The following is an 18,962-nucleotide window of genomic DNA, read 5'->3' on the forward strand; positions in this document are numbered from 1 at the left end:
GACTCTCTGCAAGGGCCCAAGAAAGCCCACTGATGAGTGCAGGCAGAAAGAAGGATGAGCCTCGGCCAGTTTCTGGGCAGGAGGAGGAAGGTAGGGCAGCAGCTGGCTCTTTTCCACAGTGTGGGGAATTGATGTGTGCCTGTCCCACAAGGAAATCCCTGGCGGTGATTGCAGAAAGGCTCCTTGCCTGACTGCCAGCCTCATGGCCTGGGAATAAGGGGTGCGTGCCATGGAAATGTTAAAATGAGTAAGAGCCAGTGACAGGGAGGGTCCAAAATCCGTGGAAACAATGGCTGTGGAGGAATCCAGGACCCCGCCCCATGCTGCTGGGGTGGGCAGCATCAGGGCAGTGCTCTCCTGCTGAGGTTTCTCCTTTCCAGTCGCAGGGGCCCAGCCAGAACCATGCCTCCTGGGACCAGCAGAGCCTTGCACGAGCCAGATGCCCTGAGCAAAGGAAGAAAGAGGGCAGATGAATAAGTCTACGTGTGGGAGCTGAGGCATGTGCTGGATAACAGGAGGGGACACCATGCTCTCGTGCACACGTGAGAGAGCTGTCTCCTTTGGCCCCAGAGCCAACATCTCACTGACAGGTTGCTATTGACACAAACGATGGCAGGTGTGTGGCAGGTTGACTTCTCCTTCTTCCATGGTCGAATAAAAGCTCATTCTTGTATCTCACTTCTAATTCCTTAATAAGTGGCACTCCATTTCACACCAGTCTGTGCTCTGCTGCTGCGACAGTCCAGGTTCATTTTTGCGTCAGCAGCAAATACCAGTCGAATGCTCCTGTTTTGCCTGAAAGCAAAGGGTTGAAGCAGCGCAGCGTCCAGGAAGCAGCTGGCACCTGCGACCAGCCCTGGAACCCCATGCCCAGCACTGGCCAATGTGACCTTCACCTGGCTGGGCTTGGCCCATCTCCACGCGTCCTGTGCAGTTCAAACCCATGTCAGCACAGTCTGGTGTAAGATACTCTCTGCCCTGGCAGCACACCAGCAATTCTACTGAAGTCCAGAAAGATTAGCACTACGCTATCTGGCCAGCTTAGTAAATCATTTCCTGGGTACTGAAAAGGTGCTTTTGTTGTAGGCAAGGGGCACCAAGATGCTGTGGAGAAGATCAATCACAGAATCACAGAATATGCTGAGTTGGAAGGGCTCACAAGGATCATGGAGTCCAACTCCTGGCCCTGCACAGGACATCCCCTGGAGTTACACCATGTGCCCAAGAGTATTGTCCAAACACTTTTTGAACTCTGTCAGGCTTGGTGCTGTGACCACTGCCCTGTTCCAGCGCCCAGCCACCCTCTGGGTGAAGAACCTTTTCCCAATATCCAGCCTAAAACTGCCGTGACACAACTTCAGTGTTGCATCACTGCACCAACAGCACCGCCTCCAGCAGCAGCATTCCTGTGCAGAACACAGCAGGTAAGCAGCTGCTGTGGGGTAGGGAAGTACAAATCCACTGGCTTTACAAGTGAGCAGTGTGCTCTGGAAGTGCTTTCAGCTTTCCAAATGCAGCTCTCGGGATGCAGCCGGCACTAGGACCTGCCTGGAGCCTCTACGCCCCAGCCTGCAGGGAGCAGATGAATCCAGCAGAGCGCAGGTGGCACTGCCGTGCCGCCGCCGGGAGCCCCGCACCGCGAGCCCGGTGCAGCGGGGCCGGGGCCCTTGGCCGCCGATGCTCCAGCTCTGCCAGGTCACGGCCTCGCTGCTCCTGGGCACGGCCAGGGCAGCGTGCGACGAGGAGCTGCTGGCGCGCGAGGGGGTCACCTTCTGCGTGAACGTCACCAGGCAGCAGCCGTTCCCCCGCCTGCAGCGCGTCCGCGGCATTCGCGTGCCCGTGTTCGACGACCCGGCCGAGGACCTGTACCGCTACTTCGAGCCGTGCGGCGCCGCCATCGAGGAGGCCGTGCGCGGCGGGGGGAAGTGCCTGTTTACTGCAAGAACGGCCGCAGCCGCTCCGCTGCCATTTGCACGGCTTATCTGATGAGACACTGCCAGCTCCCGCTCAAGGACGCGTTCGAGGTAATGTACCTACATCCACATTCATATTTACAGCTCTTCTGGAGAAGAAATGCAATGCTTGTTATGAGTAATGATGATTTACCGTAGAATTATTTCGGTGCTTTCACCTGCCCCTTGCCAGTTATAGAGAGATTCAGCATTTGGATAAACAGTCCCCTGTAAGTTTTTTCATGCCCAGCTTGGTCAAATAAGTTTTCAGTGTGGGGTTTCTAGGATGAACATAAATACAAATGCAAAGAGGCTTTAAGCACAGGTAGCAAACACACAAAGCTGGTTGCTTAGTGAACATTTTCTCTTTTCTCTATCATTTGCATAGGCATGTTTAGTGAAGACAGAGACATAAAGAAAGTGAGTGGGTGTAGGAATTGTTATGCAGGATTTGCTCCTATCACCATGTGACAGTTCCACACTGTCACAGACAGACTCCGTTAGGCCTGCTGAATGCCTAGGGACCAGCTAGCTATAAGCTATAAGCTGTAACTATATTGCTATAAGCAATGACATGTCAGTTTTCCTAGGAAAAGTACAAATTACTCGTGCTCTATGGGCTTTCAGTCTTCACCCATTTGTCAGGTGTATCACTGAAGTCTTTAGATAACCAATTTGCTTAATTTAGACTGAGGTGTGCAGATAGTGACCAAGTTTCACACTATCATCTTAAACATGTTAAACATGAGCAGTGTCACTATACTTGCTGAGAGACTTTCCCATTTCCAGCAAATCAACCAAGAGCTCTGTCTCATGTCTTGCCCATGAACCTGTTCTGTAATTGAGCCCACGTGCCTGTTCTTACTAAGCACAGAGTGAAGTCAGCTCACTAAAATAGCTGTTTGTTATTCTGTAGCCAAATCAAAACCAAAGTAAATCTTCTCAAAATTTAAAGTTAAAAATTCATTTGCATGACTCCCACAAATGCAGGATACCTTGCTTCTACCATGTCTCTCCTGTTCCCTAGGCTGTGAAAACTGCCAGACCCGTAGCAGAACCAAATGCAGGATTTTGGTCTCAGCTGCAGAGATATGAAGAAGATTTGCAGATACCAAAGCAGTCTGCTCTGCTGAGCAAAGGACTTAAAAATAGCAATGTGTGAAGATACTTTAAAGAAAGTGAAGTGACTTGCTACAGACTTTAAAAAAAAAGGAAAAAAAAATCACTTCCTAAATCACCTGTACATAAAACACTTTACCCCCATAACCTAGTTGATAGTTCAATAAATTCATTCAGAGCATTTCTGTTGACAGTGCCTGGAAACAGAGCAGATAAGCAGGGAATAACAGCAGAAACAGAAAATGGTTGGAAGGGCTGTAAGCAAACCAGAGAAAGGCATGGAATCTTCAGCAGTTATTTTCCCCTGAATGGCACTGAATATGGTAACGATGTACTGAGCAAAGGAAGGAGTTACCACACAGGGATTCTACTCTTGTTTTTTAATTAAACTTCCCAGTGATGCCATCAGAAGACATGATGCCAGACCAAGGAAGTTCGGAATTTCTCTCTCACCTACCGGACCATAATTCATGTTAATGAGCTGACACAACCTTTGGTGGGAAACTGACAGTGGTTGTTGCTTTGTCTCTGCTATTTTCCTTATGTTCAACTAGACCAAAGTACCTTCGAGAATTACCTAAAAATCCAGAGGACAGAATATGCAGATGATGGTAAGGAGTTCAGCTCCCACCATGCAGGCTAAGTGCCTTTTCAGCTTTTGAAATGATTCTCTAAAACAGCAGAGGAATTCTTTAAAAAACTGAAGATGACAGTGGAGGGAAGAAGATGACACTGGCAATCTAGAAGTAATAACCACTCCTTTTAGCTTTACTTACTAAGTCTAACAGTGCCCAGTTCATGCCCTAATGTGTTAGTTTACAAGTCAGCTGTTCCTGCATGCAAGCAACATGGCTAAATCGTTTCTGCTGAGACTGCTTGCAGGTTGCCCTCTGAAATTATCTATCGGGCCATCAAGGAAACCACATGAAACGTCTAGGTCAGACTGCTAGATGTTTATCATTAGCCATTCAAACTAGATTTTTGTCAAACTGTATGAATACATTTGTAATTTTAAAGGGACAAGTTATGGAACCTGTGAACCTGCAGAGTGAAATTCCATTCCACCTTGCTGAAGGCAAGTAAAGTTAGCTCACTGCCATCTGCCTAAGTGCTCGCACAAGGCAAACATATGCTCCCAGCAGTGGAGTAGTTTAAGAAAGAAATTCTAATGATGGAACAATGACAGAAAATAAAACTACTGGGGAATTACTTGAATTAGACAATTCAGATGCAGTGAAAGTTCCCAAATTTAAAGACTGCTCAAAGTTAAACTAGTATTATCATTTTCTTAGTTACCACATGGCATTTTGCACCAGATGCTTTCTCCACTCCCAGCTGTGTTTGGTTCATTCTGTATCATTTATCTTCTGTACCTGCATTACAACCAACAAGGAATTTGTTGCACATCTGCAGATTTGAAGGTGAGTGGTTGCTAGAATATTTTTTTGTAGCTTTTATAAACCTTGACTATCAAAGATAAGAATTTCAGTATAACAGCAGATCCTTATTAGAGGATTCCATTCGTCAAAAAATCTGTTTCAGTGAGTCTGTGGAACAAAGTTTATTTCTTGTCAAAACTAAAGCTGCTAAACAAAAGAAGGAAGCTAAATATTAATGAAAACACATTTCTAACTGTGAGGCATATGAACTTGCAGTCAGATACAGCTATCAGTTCCACATGGTTGAGTCAGCTGAAATAGAAACCATTGCTCTTGAGTGTCAGCGTATACTGTGCTCTGGTTAAATTTTACCAGGCTTCTCAGCACACAGAAAACCTTCATGCCACAGGATTTCACATCACAGCATCTTCTGTAGAAAGCTATTTACATCTGAAAACCATTCCTATTTACAGCAAAAACCATACCTCCTCCTTGTACTGCTCCAAAGTAAGGCATAGGATTTTAACTTGGAACCAGAACAAAGAAGCAGTTCACAAGCCACTAACACTACAGGTGATGCAGAGTGTAAGCTCAGACATACTCCTTGTTGCTTATGACCGTCTCAGAGTTCCTGGGGTACATGCGTGGCTGAGAAGCTGCCTGGGCTGCTGAATATGCATATTTGTTGGGACTGTAAATTAAGAAAAAAAAGATATAAAATAGTAGGTATTAGACACATGCCCATGGTCTCAGATACTTAGAAGTTACTCAATTAGCTCTGTATCCAACCCACCAATAGCACATTCTTCACAACGGTGCAGAAATTAGAGGCCTCCTGTTCTCATAATTCTGGTAGCTAAGGGGAAATAGATGGGGTCCCTGATGGGCTGCACAGCCCATTCCCTCATAACCAAAACCACACTCTGGATTCCTAACTCACATGTGCTCTTCCCTGAGGCATTTCAGTCAAGGCCCTAAAGCAGAAGAGAACCTAGGCCTCAACACTTTTGTCCAAGCTGCAGGTTTTAATACAGGAATCAAAATGATGAAGAAAGAAAACAGAAGTGTCTTCAGCCAACCCCTTCAACTGTCATTCATCACACTGAACATCTATTTCAACTATCAGTTTTACCTGATTTTCAGGACATTTGGTACTTCATATCAAAGTACGGTGAGCAAAATCTAAAGTCCAATGTGGCTGATGAAATATTACCATAAAACTGAAATGGTTTCAGATTGGGCAATGGAGTATCAGAGGAACACACTCACTCACTATATTTTGACATAACTTTCCTAAGATTAAATAGAGCAGCAGTGAATATGCTTCTTCCTTGCACATTATAATCCTCTCGAGCTTAGCTAGTACAACCTCCAAGCTATTTGAGTTCTGGTAGACATGGACTTCTGCTATTTCTGTCCTCTCCTTCAAAAAGAGACCTTCTGTATGTGTCAAAATTTAAGACTGAAGTAAAAATGCAGGGAAGGTTAAATATTGAGGCCAGAAATCCCAACTTTTGTGATTTGACCTGCGACAAGACATTTCCATAAAGAACAAGAAAAAAACCATATTTGTAGTGATCAGTTCCAGGTGCTTTGGGAAATGCCTTTACACTTTCTTGCAAATTGAACAGTGTTTGAATATTTTACTCACAGTGTGTACTGCAGAGAAACTGGATCATAATACATTATGGGGTTTTATACACTTTTCTTTTGGCAACAGTTTGCTCTTTCACTGCACATATTCACCATGTAGAACTTAGAACCACCAGCAGTGCCCAGAATTACCAAATACAAGTTAGAGGTGACTGCCGATGGTGGTGCATCAAGTACCCTGGTCTGGGAGGTGCAAGTCTTTGGGACAGCATCCCCTGCCATCACCAGTCTGTGACATGCCATAGCACTGTTTGTAATTTACACCACATATTTATACCAGGGGGTGAGAGAGAGACAGAATAGTGCACAGATAGAAAGTGGCATGTCATTGACAGCTACTACTTCAACTGACAAATCCAAGATTACCTGTAATTCTCTTTTTCCTTCCCTTTGCATGAACAGGTCAGTAAGATCCCACCAAGTATATAAAGAACAGATCCAGCCCAGCCTAAGTACAGAGCTTCTCCTAGCTCATACCTGAAACATGAAAGATTTTATGGAAACAACTTATAACAGGATCACAAAGCCATGCAAACAAATTCTAATCTGCATAGAAATCAGCTAACTGAAAGGCACTTCAACAGTTAACAGAAAACAGACCCAGCTTTGGGTCTGCTCAGCAAAACTCTTCTTTTTATAGAGTTGCTTTGCCAAATTAGTGCCAGTACAGAGAGTACTAAGCAACATAAAGATAAGTAGCAATAAGTAATTGTGTGTATTTAACAAATTGTTGATAATAAATAATAACAACATACCTCCTGTGCCACCCACAGCACTTATTTTGCCCTTTTATTGGCTGTCACTGAAATGATTTTGTGAAACTGAATGATTCAGATCTTACTGTCTGTATGCTGAGAAAAGGCTGACCATGGACATCAGTTTTCTGGGAAACAGAATGCTAGGTCACTTACAAGTAGCTGGTTGTATAGGGCTAGTTTTAAAATTTAGGTATCCTAAAGGATATTCAGCACCCTCTGTGGCTGTACGGCTGAAAGGCATTTATGAATGTCCCAGGCTGAAAAAGAATAGTTCTCTGTTTTACTGTACAGAACTATACCTTTCAGGAAACCTCCTAGTCCAGTCCAAGAAATTCATTGATAATGAATTTCTCCCAAAGACTAGACACAACTGGGTCTGGAAAAGTCTGGCAGGAGTTTCACAAAAAGAGGAACACAAATTTTTATGATCAGAGAAAAACTATATCCACGATCCACCTGTACATCTGTGGTCTGAAATATAAGGGCAAAATATAAGGGCAAAATAAGTGTCATGGACTGCATTGAAGGTACACTGGAACCAGAGACTTGTGTTTTCTTTCCACTTATAAACACAAAATCATTATTTTAAAATGTCAAAGCTTCTGACTCTGGAACTCATTGCTAACAGGAGGGTTTCAGAGGTTTACACAGGTTCACAGCTCTCCGTGTTCTCATTGCACATGGGAGCCACAAGGTCTCTGCTGGTTTAGGTACTTCCAAACATGGAAGCACAGAGTCATTATCAAAAAAACCCAGGAGTACAAGTTGCACATTGCCCAGTGCCTGCAATTATTTCTGCTCACCAGTCACCTACAGACAAGAATGATGCAGATGTCATACCAAAGAAAAGTATATAGGAGACATCTGCAGGAGAACTTCGTTTGCCTTCAAAGCTGTAGGAGAAACTCCTCTAAGAATTGGCAGAGGTTAACTTCACTAATTTGCTGAAGTCACACCAAAAAAATGCAGTCTGAAAAAATAGACTTGCCAGTCTCTTAAGAATGAAGATCAATACTGGCATGCAATTGAATTTAAACTCATCTCACAGACTCCATGTCCAGCTTTACCAATGATCAAACTTAATTCATCAAGAACTTCTCAGTGAATCAATAGCTTAAACATGAAGTTTAGATATTAAAAAAAAATATTTCTTCAGCTACCGAATGCAAACCATCTGGTAACTGATTAACAGGCATTGATGTTGAAGCCCCAAAGCTATAGCAGGTAACTATAAAACACACCAACTATCCGACTAACCGAAATTCCTTATCAACAGTTGTTTCAGTTCTCTGATGTATTTATTACCCTTCATGTAGTTCTCTCAAGGGGATATAAAACAACAAAAAGTAACTGCACAAATACAATTTCTTTGTAAGTACTTCATTGAAAACACAGGGAAAACTGACAAACAATGAAAGCAATTGCTTAAAGTACTTTGATTTACCACAAAGCACTTCACCTCTGACTTCCCTGAACTGATTCCGAGGCAGGAACTTACAAAACACTTCAAATATGATCCTAGCAACTAACAATTTATAGTTTACTGATCTATGAATTATATACTTGGTAGAAGTATGTTATAGATGTCTCATATTCCACAGACAATATATTTCCCTCTCCTTTTCCCCCTCTCTGAAGGAGAGGCCCAGTCACCTCTACCCTTGTTCCTCATTGCTAAGCAGGGCACCTAGATAAGGTGCCATAAGCTGCCATTTGGTTTTGACAACTGTTAGTTTTATATCAGACAAAGAGTAAGGGCTTTTATACCTCAAAACCTGTTTGCATGCAACTGCACTAGCTGAAAATCCCAAAAATTTTGCCTCATTTTAATTCATAGGGCAAAAAAATGTTGAGCTGTTAATATATAGACATATATAAGACAGGCAGCAAATTTCTCTGCAGATCACTAGTACAAAGCTCGAGCTGCTTTGCATGTGACTTTCCCTTGCATGTACATCTGAGGCACTTTATTCTAGCCAGAACTTGTCTTTTGTACCTCTTTTGGTTTAAATGCCAAAGCAGATTAGGAATTTTGCCTTTTCTTCTTAATAACACTGAGATATGCACTTAATTGAGTCTCTCAAGAATATACAAACACAGTACAAAACCCCTCAGATGCGGGGTTGATATTCCTCACATATTCATTAACTCTTCCAGGAAAGAACTCTCTTCCCTCCCCAGCGGCACCTCTGAGGTGAAAAGATTCCCTGAGTACAACTTTTTCCTCCTGTAGGACTGGATTATGGGATCCATCCAGGTTCTGAAACTCTGGAGCAGCTGAGGTTAGTGCAGCTGTCTAACACACGATGGAGTTTGGTATGACAAATACATTAACTTACTTGGTTCCAGCGTACAGTTGGTTAAAAAACTGAGCAGTAACCATTGCAGCATACCAAGAAACAGCCACCATGGAGCAGAGACCTACCAGAAAAAGTTAAAAAGCACACATGAGTGATTCAAAGGCCGTAACAGCTTTAAACCAAGAACAAGTTCATTTCATTTAGTCTGGCTGTGAAAGCAATACAAAGTATCAATAGTGCTCTCATTTCAGCCTCGATATTACCTCCTAAAATAAAAAGAAATCCGCCTGTGACGGCAAACTTCATTTTTCCATCTTCATCACTCAACCCAATGTTTGTGCACTTCAAACCAAGCAGTGAGAGTACTGTAGCCAAGAATCCCAGAAGGATGGAAGTAATCATCAGGGCACGGCATGCCTGAATGTGAGCTAAGACATAAAAGAGAAAACAAATCAGGATCTATACAGAAATTACATTAACGTTGTGCTGAAAAAAATAAAAGTGATTCGAGGGAGTGACAAAATTAACAGGTGCAGTAACGAGTGAATCTTGTCCAACTTTGTCATATGGTTCAGAGAAGCCTCCAAACCCAGGTGTGTTTAGCCTCAAGTCAAACAGATTTGAGAGCTGAACTATGCCTACACTTTTTAAGTTTGGTAAATCCTCTTGTGTCTTTAGTAAATCCTGAAAAACTACAGCAAGCCCCTCATCCCTTACATTCCTGTGAAAATGTGTAGTGGTATACATGGTCATTTGCAGGAACAGAAGAAAGTCTCCTACTCACAAGCCCTTCTGAATTCCTGACACCTGTACAGCTGAGTGCACAGGATACATCTGAAATCCAGGTGCTAGCCAAGGTGTGCTAGCCAAGGTGTGCAAGCCTCCGGCGCTACTGAGGAACTGGAAAAAGGTGCCAGCTTCGCTGCTTCCAGGGAGGGACAGGAAAGAATTGTGCTCAAGTTAGCAGTGCACTTCAAACTTGGCGGAACAAACAGGAGGTCTGAGAGCTGCAGCACTCCTCCCTAAGACATTCTCCTGTGGAGAGGTTGCAGCTGGTGTGGGCATGTTAGAGAATCTGGTATACTGGCAGTTCTGCATCCTTTAAGCTCCTGGTCTTCACATCTAGGTACAGATTGCACAAAATCCAGGACCAGATTAATAGTCAGCCTAAGAAAGAAGGTCAGACAGGGCCTTCGGGCTTCTTTAAAATGGCACCCTGCATTTGGCAGGTTCCAGGTCAAATGGCATTTCGGCACCTTTGTTGTGAGATAAACATGCCAAGCATCACAATCTGGCAGGGTCACAACTGCTCACTTTGTTGACTTGATTACCTTTAAGTTCTCTTCCAACCTAAATTATTCTATGACTATAATTTTAATCATACATTGGAAGGGTCAGACCTGACTCCAACTGGACACTGACATCACTGATGCCAGCATTCAGCCTCTTGCTCCCTGACCACCTCCATGTCCTCCACGGTAACCTGCTATCTAGGTCTGTAGCGGAGGGAGCCGTAACTCTCCAGACAACAAAAATCAGACAGAGAAACAGAAGACAAAGTGATACACTCAGACTCAGCAGGCTGTATTGCCTAGTGTGGCTTAAGAGTACTGGTCCTACAAGCTTTAGAGTTACCAAAGACAGCAATAAGCAGTCATGAGATAAACTTACAGAATTAAAGGCTAAAGTAATTTGAGGAATTAATGCTTTGTTAAACACTAATTTTAAATTTTTCATGGAAAAAAATGAGAACAGTAGTAAAAGTGGAAAGACCCCTCAAAATACCACTAACAGTTCAAGGTTTTTGCCTGCAGAAGATACTGTTAAGGTAAGTACTCAACAACACTGCTTTCAGGTTTGGGATTTTACACCATGCTAGCAGCAATCACCCAGTGGGGTCCAAGAACTCACATTTCAGTCTTTGGGACTCCTGCAGTGTTAGATGGAACTCCCCCTATCTTTCCAGGACACAGGCTGGATCCTCAGGCTAACTTCTTGGAATCCGGTGGGAAAGGGTTGTCATACAACTGTACCACAATGCAATAGCCTCAACAGCCTTAACTGAGAACCTTAGTTCACAATTCAGAAAACTCAATTTTTTATTTTAAACTTAGCTTGTTTAACAAGATGCAAAGTCAGTCCATTTCATTAGTCAACACTAATAGAAGAAATTTTCCCCAAATCCTGTCATTGGAAGAAACACCTATGGAACCTTAAAAAGAAGAAAGGGAAAAAAAAAAAAGGGCAGTTTACAAAGCTTTGGCAACTAGTTTTATCAAATGTTTGACTTAGTTGTGACTAGATAGACAGTGCTAGCTATATGGAGTAGCCAGTCATGGTTTCAATCTTGTGCATTTAAAAAGCTACTCACTCAAAATAGTTGTCATTTAGACTAATGGTTTAGTGAACTCAAAAGTGTTAAATTGGTTTAAAAGAATCAAGTCTGATATTTCCCATATATTAAGCAAAACCCAGAAGTATTCCACATAGGTCAGTTGCCAATAAGGAAACCTCCACAGAAAATCTTCATTGTCCTTCTGATGAGAGGTAACAAAGACACTTTTGTTTTTTCTTTTACCCCTCCCTCCAATCCCTGGCATCCTCACAGCAGTTTCAGCTAAGTTTCTGAACAGGAATTTGAAACACGCCTAAACTGACCATGATAATTTTTAGTCTGCTTTGTTCATATCTGCAAGCACAATGAATGTTTCTCAGAGGTCCCACTATCTGCTGAGCCCTTGTTGTTACCAAACCCATTTTCTTCCTCTTTTCTGCTTTGCCCAGCTGTCCTTTCAACTGTTACTACCATCCAGTGTCTTCTGATGTTTCTTTTTCAGTTTTCCTTTCTAAAAATATTTTATCTGCAGTTTTACAAGCTGTTTTTCCCTTCCCTTTCCCTTACCTTTACCCCTCAACTATACTGCCATCTTCTCAACTGCAGGACTGATCTCTTCAACAGATCAAACCTCTAATCTTCACAAATTCACTTCAGAGCCTGGCCCAGTCATTTACTTTCTGGCCCCACTTTTTTCCTCCCTGCTGCCTCCATGTTATTTGTAGTTCTCAGGAGTCCTGCTGTTGCTTGCCTTCTGTTCTGTTTGCTTTAACACATCTACTCATGACGGTCTTTTCTGAGCCCTACCAGGTTCTTTAAAACCCACTTTTTTCTTGGCAGCCCCCAGATGCTGCTCTCTTGAGGGCCCATCGCCCAAATCTGCACACACTCTCAGAGGCAACACCCTATGCAAACACATCAATGCCAAGATGCTGCCTGGAGTCAGAGGCAATAAGCTATGAACTAGCCCTTGAAGTGGTTTTTACAAGAACCAAATAAAATCACAGAATCATTAAGGCTGGTAAAGATGTCTAAGATCAAGTCCAACTACTAACCCAGCACCACTGGTGCACACTGACATAAGCGCTCTGCAGAGGATAATGTCCAATGGAATGATCCTGCTGTTACTGAGTCTAAAATGTTTAAATAAGGTTATGTTCCTCTTCATCCACACACACACATTCTAAAAGCAATTGTTAGAGAAGCAGGAAGATGAAAAGAGCAGATCATTCCTTAAATACTAGACACAGTTTCAGACAATTGCTATGCTACTGTTAGAGCTGGTCAACAACATGCCTTTACTTCAGACTGAGGGAGAAAGGGATACCCCATTCCCACTAATCCTATATTACACATTCTTCAGATTAGGAGTATCCTCCTACTGATTTAGTTTAGCCACCTTCTAGGGCAGATTCAGCTAGAAGGCATTTTTATTCTGGATAACTATCTACCTATTATTCATAGGTATATATTCATATATATATTATATATATATTATTATATATATACCTATGTATATATATACCTGTGTATATATATACCTATGTATATATTCATATATATATATTATTATATATACCTAATTATTCAAGATTAATAAAAAATAGCTTTATTATCTATATGCTTACTATCCACAGAATATTGCCTTACTTGGACATCTGAGGACAGCCACAATTATGATGAAAACTGATACAGAGGAAAGGGGCCAGCAGATCTAAATTTCTTGATATTTAAAACCACATCCAAAAAGATGTTAGTTAGCAAGCCCTGACAGTAGTTAGCATTAGTTAACAAGCCTAATCATATATTAACTTATAGCATACACTCCTTCTATAACTTATAATATGTTATAATATGCATAACATATTCTCATGTATTTCTTGGATTATCTACAATTTTCAATCTCAACTCACAAAAACCACTACCACTTCTCAGCTAAAAACAGTATTTCCTGTAACATGAAAGAACTCCAGCTACAGTACATTAGCTATGAAGTATTGCAAAAGAAGGCTTATACAATAATTCCAAATAAATAAATAGTTAAAAAGTGTCTCTTACTGAGATGTCCCACAAGATTCTAGAGAAGAGAGTATAACCCACTTTAAATGCCTGTTAAACGCTTGATCAACTGACTTCATTTGCCTTATTTTATAGCCTTTCCTAACATGCTTGACACATTCTGCTGCTTGAGAGATTTTTATTACTTCAGCCCACAAAGTCCTTCTTGGCCAGTTATTTTCCAGTATTACCAGATTACCAAAACAAAAGCCTTACTACTTTTTGGCAACAAATTTTTAGGCAATATAAACAAGGCTGTACAAAGTCACCTACCAGGCAGTGCAAGCATAGAGTCAAATTCCCTGCAGTTGGATACTCCAGTGCTGTCTTCTGCACAGCTCTTCCACAGGTTTTCAAACAACGTAGACGTTGTGATGACAGAACCATGTATACTGGAGACTTTCCAGTAATTATTTGGCAAAGTAGCTCCAATAACTGCCAACCCACCCAAGCACAAAAGAAAACCAACAATTTCCAACGGAGCAGTCATGCTTGTGAGTAGTAACAGTTAAATATCCTTATAATTAGATTACAATCAAGTGAAGCCTTTCAGAAGCCACCTTGCTGTTTTATCTCTGGGTTTCACTCCAAAATGAGTCTACCTTTGCTCTTTGCTCTTTCCCCATAGATAAGGCTTACTGGGCATGACAATAAGAAATGGGAGCAGTTCATGATAAAGATATTAGCGTGTAAAAAAAGTAACAATATTAATTCTTTTTCCAATAGGAAGTGAAAAATGAGCCTATTCTTTTTCTCAGCCTAGAAAGTCCAGTCAGTATTTCTACAAAATACCTTGCAAGTGTGATAATACAGGCAAATATTTTATTTCTGTCTCTTCTCTGGAGTCAACTAGATTTTACACTAGATTAAAATGGCTTGTAATTTTATTATTGATGTCAAATCAAAAAGCTTTAGTGTATTATTTTCTTGGGGATTCAAACATAAAACAGCTTGAGAACAGGAGCTTTATTCTGCTGCTAGAAAATTTAGCACAGTTTTTGGAGTTACAGTCATAAGTAATCCACAACAACTGTACTGCCAGCTTCTTTCAGGAAGGTTAGGTTTATGGGTGAATAGTTTCCATTAATATTTTACTGTCTATTGATCTATAGCTGAACACATTCAGTATTAAAAATAGTCCCACTTACACTGTACAATTGTACCATGTATTACAATTGTGATAATGTATGTGTCATGGAAATGAAATGTAAGGAAATGAAAGAGCTAGTGTGACAGATCTATCTCCAAAGGATTAAAATGATGAAGAAAAACAGCTATAAGAAAAATAATATATATCAGCAAATTGCACCTGTTTGTTAGAATACCTGAGGGTTTAAAAAAAGCTATTCTGGGCAAAGAATATGTTAAACTCAGTTTAGTTGCTTCTGCTCCTGACTAGACAGAATCATACGACTCAATTCACATCACCCACTTACATTAATACTTTAAAGTATGCATGTGTCCAAACGGGGTTAACCATCTCTTGCAGTGATAACCTGCTCTTATCTCCAGGAAATGAAGTCAGAGTTTCTTCATAAAATAATTCTGTTATGATGCAACATGGTAACAGAGTCACAGCATTTATGTCAACACTACCAGAAGGATTAGCCTTTGAGAGAGCCACAACTTATCCCTAATAGGATGTGTTGGTTTCCATCAAAACTCACTGGTCACTTTGAACTGATGCTCTAGATTGGTAGGTGCAGCTGCTAAAGGGTATTACAGTGCCACTATGACATTTTTGCTCCCTTGGCAGTCAAGAGGATCATTGCCATTGATTTAAACAAGACTAGATTTGGCAGTGTGATCCTGTGCAGCTCTGAACTTGCAATCTTTTAAGGAAACCAGATAGTGTGGGGTAAGAATTGATCTCAGATGACTGTTACAGAATTCCCTCCTTCTGCTAAGTCCCTGCAATTTGAAAAACGATGGCATAGTAAAATGAACACACTGTACCAGTACCCTGGAGTATCTGCATCCCATTAAAAGCCCTTCAAAGAGTTTCCAGCTAATTTACCCATACTCTGGTGCTATGCTGGTGATTTTAGTAATCACTTCTGCTGACAGCACTTTCAAAGCTGAGATAGTCGGAACCTTGAATCAAGTGTTCCCAGCTGTTATACTGCTGCCAAGGATAGAAATAAAAAATTAAGAGTACAATTTTTTAATAAATCTCTTTCTAGTTAAGAAATGCATTTCAATGGGCAGTCATAAAGCACACATAGAAACAGAAAAGACTAAACTGCAGACCTGAAAAGCCTGAGTTTTCCTATACAGTACCAGGCATTTTAGTAATTCCCTTCAGGAAATCACTCTTCAATGTGTTAAAGAACATAAGGCTATTCTTCACTGAATTTTGTAAACTGTGGCTTGTTGAGCAATGGGCATAACAGCCAGTGCTGCTCTGCAAGAGGCTCTGCATCAGCAGGGCTTAAGAGCTGGTGTTGACAGCTTCACATCAGCACCTTCCACAGCTTGGGACTTTTCCTTTGGGCTTGCTCTAACCCGGTCAGTTGAACTGAACACTGTCATTTTTGGCCCCATCTCATCACTCTAATTTCCAGAAACTCAGGCATCCTGGTCTCTATGCAGAGGAGGCCCTGGAGAGGAGCTGAACAAGCACCAGGACGACGTGAAAAGCTGACATTGCCTCTGATGCTATGAGCAGTGTTTTTAAAATCCTCAGAAGCATATGATTACCCTCCTTCTGAGGCTACAAACTCTGGCCTCATTATGGGATGCTGATACTTATTCTTAAACCGGCATCATCATTATGAAGGCAGATGAGGCCACCAAAGCGAGGGCCCTGTGGAAGAACCATGAACATGCTGAATCTTGAGAGTTAAACTCTCACCTTTTAGAGATCTGCCTTACACATAGGCAGCTCTGACTCCAGGGGAGTCCACATCTGTGTCAAGAAAAACAAGGTTCATAGTCTGTGAGACATGGTAATTTTACAGTTTGAGCACTGCACGTTCAGAATACATTTGCTGGAAGAGTCCAGACACATAGCAATGACAGTAATCAGGGACCTATAAGGCACAGAAGATTTGAAGAAATGGTTCTATTAACATCGCTCATAAAGTGACTGCACAAAACTGAAAGTTGTAAAAGAATAAATGCAAAGTTCTGTTTAAGACAAAAAACTTAACAAAATACCATTTTCAAAGGCTACACTGTTATTGTTTCTACACTCAGTTTGCTGAGGAACGAATGTCAGTCCTTCCCAGTCCTTTACCATAAAGATAGTATTTACAGAAATATATTTTTAAAATCCAGAATGATTCAAACAAATACTTTCCAGCCCCTACAGAGACATTTCTTCTCTTTCTAGCTGCAGATAAACTACCCTGCTAGCATGGTCTACCCTAGAAAACAAAGAAGCATCAATTGCACAGATGTATTTTAGTCTAAGCTTGCCACCTCTGAGAAATTCCAGAAAAAATACCCAGTTACACAGGTTTAGCACAAAGTACCAAACCAGTTCTGGAATACCTAATAATTCTTGTCTCACACCAAAGCACAAACACCAGTGCTCATGGAACTATGATCTGCTTGTATTTAAGAATTAGGCTGTGTGAAATGCTATTTCTTCCAAGACTATTTTTTTAAAAAATCTTAGGTTTACTGTGTATCACCCATACCTCTATGCTAACACACCAGAGAGGGCAGCAAAGCCACAGCAGTCAGTGACTGAGCTGAACTGCAGGGTGAGACACGGGTTTCATGGCAGCCCTTTAACCTGTCTGCAACCACTACAGGATTTGTCCATACTAGATCTTCTGGGACAACTGCATTATGTGGCCCCGAACCTGCTAACATGCTGTCCAGAAAGAAAGAATAAAACCACATCCCTGGATTTTATAAACATATGCCATGACCACTTACGGTCTGAACTCAGCATGTAGAGAAATTTCTTGCACTGTACTGATCCAACAGTTGCTGCACAGTCCATCCAAAGACCTTCAGAAACCCAGTCTGCAGTAACCAGCTCTGTCGTGGTGCCCAAAACTTTCCATCTGTTGGACACTGTAGTAACAAGTAATGTGGTGAATCCTGCTAAAGCCAGCAGCAATGCACAAATCTGTAGAGAGGATGATGCCATTGTGAGAGTTTTCTTCAAAGAAGTTTCCCAAAGTTTCCGATATTAGAAACCTGTTGAAACAGTTCATACACACACAGTATATGGAGTTACCTTTACTCAAGCCTGACCTTTGCAAAAACATCAAAAAGATGCCTACCTACAAAATAATGTATCACACAAGGGAACTGTAAGGTGGAATTTAAATCCCATTAAGTAACTGGAATAATTGAATATTCTATACATTATTTTCTTAGGATAACTTTTATTACTGTACACGTTTACCACAAAAAAAATGCAAACAGCAAAACCACAGGACACAACTGAGGAAGTCCCTAATTTTAATTTGCAATGTTTCGTCCATTCGTTACTTGTTTGCTAACTCAAAATGTGTTTAAAAATTAAAACTATCAAATGCTTTAGTAAATTATCCATCTTCCAATTACAGTATCTACCAATTCAAATTTAAAGCAAGATAAATTGTGATACTCACGTTTATGGTATGTTTTTAACCTGTTTCATCTACCTTCCTGCAAGATACTAGTGTCAGCACTTTGTGAGGACCAGTTTGATCACCCAAAGTGGAAGTTTTGTACTCTTTAGGACCTTTGTCCCATTCTAAAAATCAAGGACCCAGGGCCAAAGCTCTGTCCAAGTGTTGCACAAACATCTGGCATGGCTTTTTGCTACAGCAAAGGGTCAGTGAAAGGGAAAATTACAAGAAAATTATGTAATTTAGTACCAAAGATACTCAGATTAACCTGGCACCCACTTGCGTATAATTTGCTTCATCAGGGCCACAGAGCTGCCCAAGCACCATCAGATTACAAAGCGCTGCAGAAAAATATAGCTACAACTTCCCCAATGGCTGTTTTACCCGAAATTTTTTATGTATTTGTTTTAGGATGCATCCTAAAGAAGAAATTCGCAGCTAGACACCTGTCCAGTGGATGACATTAACAAACCAAACTGCTTTTGACTGCAGCCATGCCCTGAGGAAGGACAGGCCTCCCAGGCTCACAGCCAAAGGGGATCTGGCAGCCTGGGACAGCTCTGCAGCCACTTTGTTGCTGCAGTTCCTCCTCTCTTTGCCTGCCTGTCTCAAGGAGCCACCCTCACTCACCCCTTCCTAGCCCTGCTGCTACCACACAAACCCCATAGGACTGTTCAGATAATGCTTTATTCCAACACCACATCCATCGCCTTTCAGCCCATGACATGGACACCCTACCCTAAAGGACCTGATTGTACCAGCTGTCATACACTGTCATGTTTATAGGTTGAGGTGATGGCACAAATGATAGCAAATATGCATTGTAGCTGTCCA

At 41.6% G+C, this 18,962-nt stretch overlaps 2 protein-coding genes across 4 annotated transcripts; one reads left to right on the forward strand and one right to left on the reverse strand.

The window, feature by feature from the left end:
• The first annotated feature begins 1,307 nt into the window (after positions 1-1,307).
• Positions 1,308-9,688, forward strand: DUSP28 (dual specificity phosphatase 28). Its single transcript, XM_039557297.1, is given in 5 exon segments — positions 1,308-1,927; positions 1,930-2,024; positions 2,980-3,108; positions 3,110-4,492; positions 9,019-9,688. Coding segments are annotated over 4 exon segments (504 nt in total). The 5' UTR covers positions 1,308-1,677; the 3' UTR covers positions 3,140-4,492; positions 9,019-9,688.
• Positions 4,604-18,234, reverse strand: LOC104693058 (claudin-15-like). Of its 3 annotated transcripts, none has more exons than XM_019289534.3 (6): positions 18,129-18,234; positions 17,443-17,709; positions 9,425-9,589; positions 9,201-9,282; positions 6,470-6,580; positions 4,604-5,141 (listed from the first exon to the last, which is right to left on the reverse strand). In XM_019289534.3, the coding sequence occupies exons 2-6, from the start codon at positions 17,657-17,659 to the stop codon at positions 5,042-5,044; spliced, it is 675 nt and encodes a 224-aa protein (XP_019145079.1). In that variant the 5' UTR covers positions 17,660-17,709; positions 18,129-18,234; the 3' UTR covers positions 4,604-5,041. The 3 variants fall into 3 exon arrangements, with proteins under 3 accessions (XP_019145079.1, XP_039413230.1, XP_010403750.2); XM_039557296.1 differs by having other exon boundaries at positions 17,443-17,638; positions 18,129-18,231; XM_010405448.4 differs by lacking the exons at positions 17,443-17,709; positions 18,129-18,234 and adding an exon at positions 13,828-14,308.
• Between the last annotated feature and the right edge of the window lie 728 nt (positions 18,235-18,962).

Source organism: Corvus cornix, chromosome 9, assembly GCF_000738735.6.
Source record: "Corvus cornix cornix isolate S_Up_H32 chromosome 9, ASM73873v5, whole genome shotgun sequence".
Classification (NCBI taxonomy): Eukaryota; Metazoa; Chordata; class Aves; order Passeriformes; family Corvidae; genus Corvus; species Corvus cornix.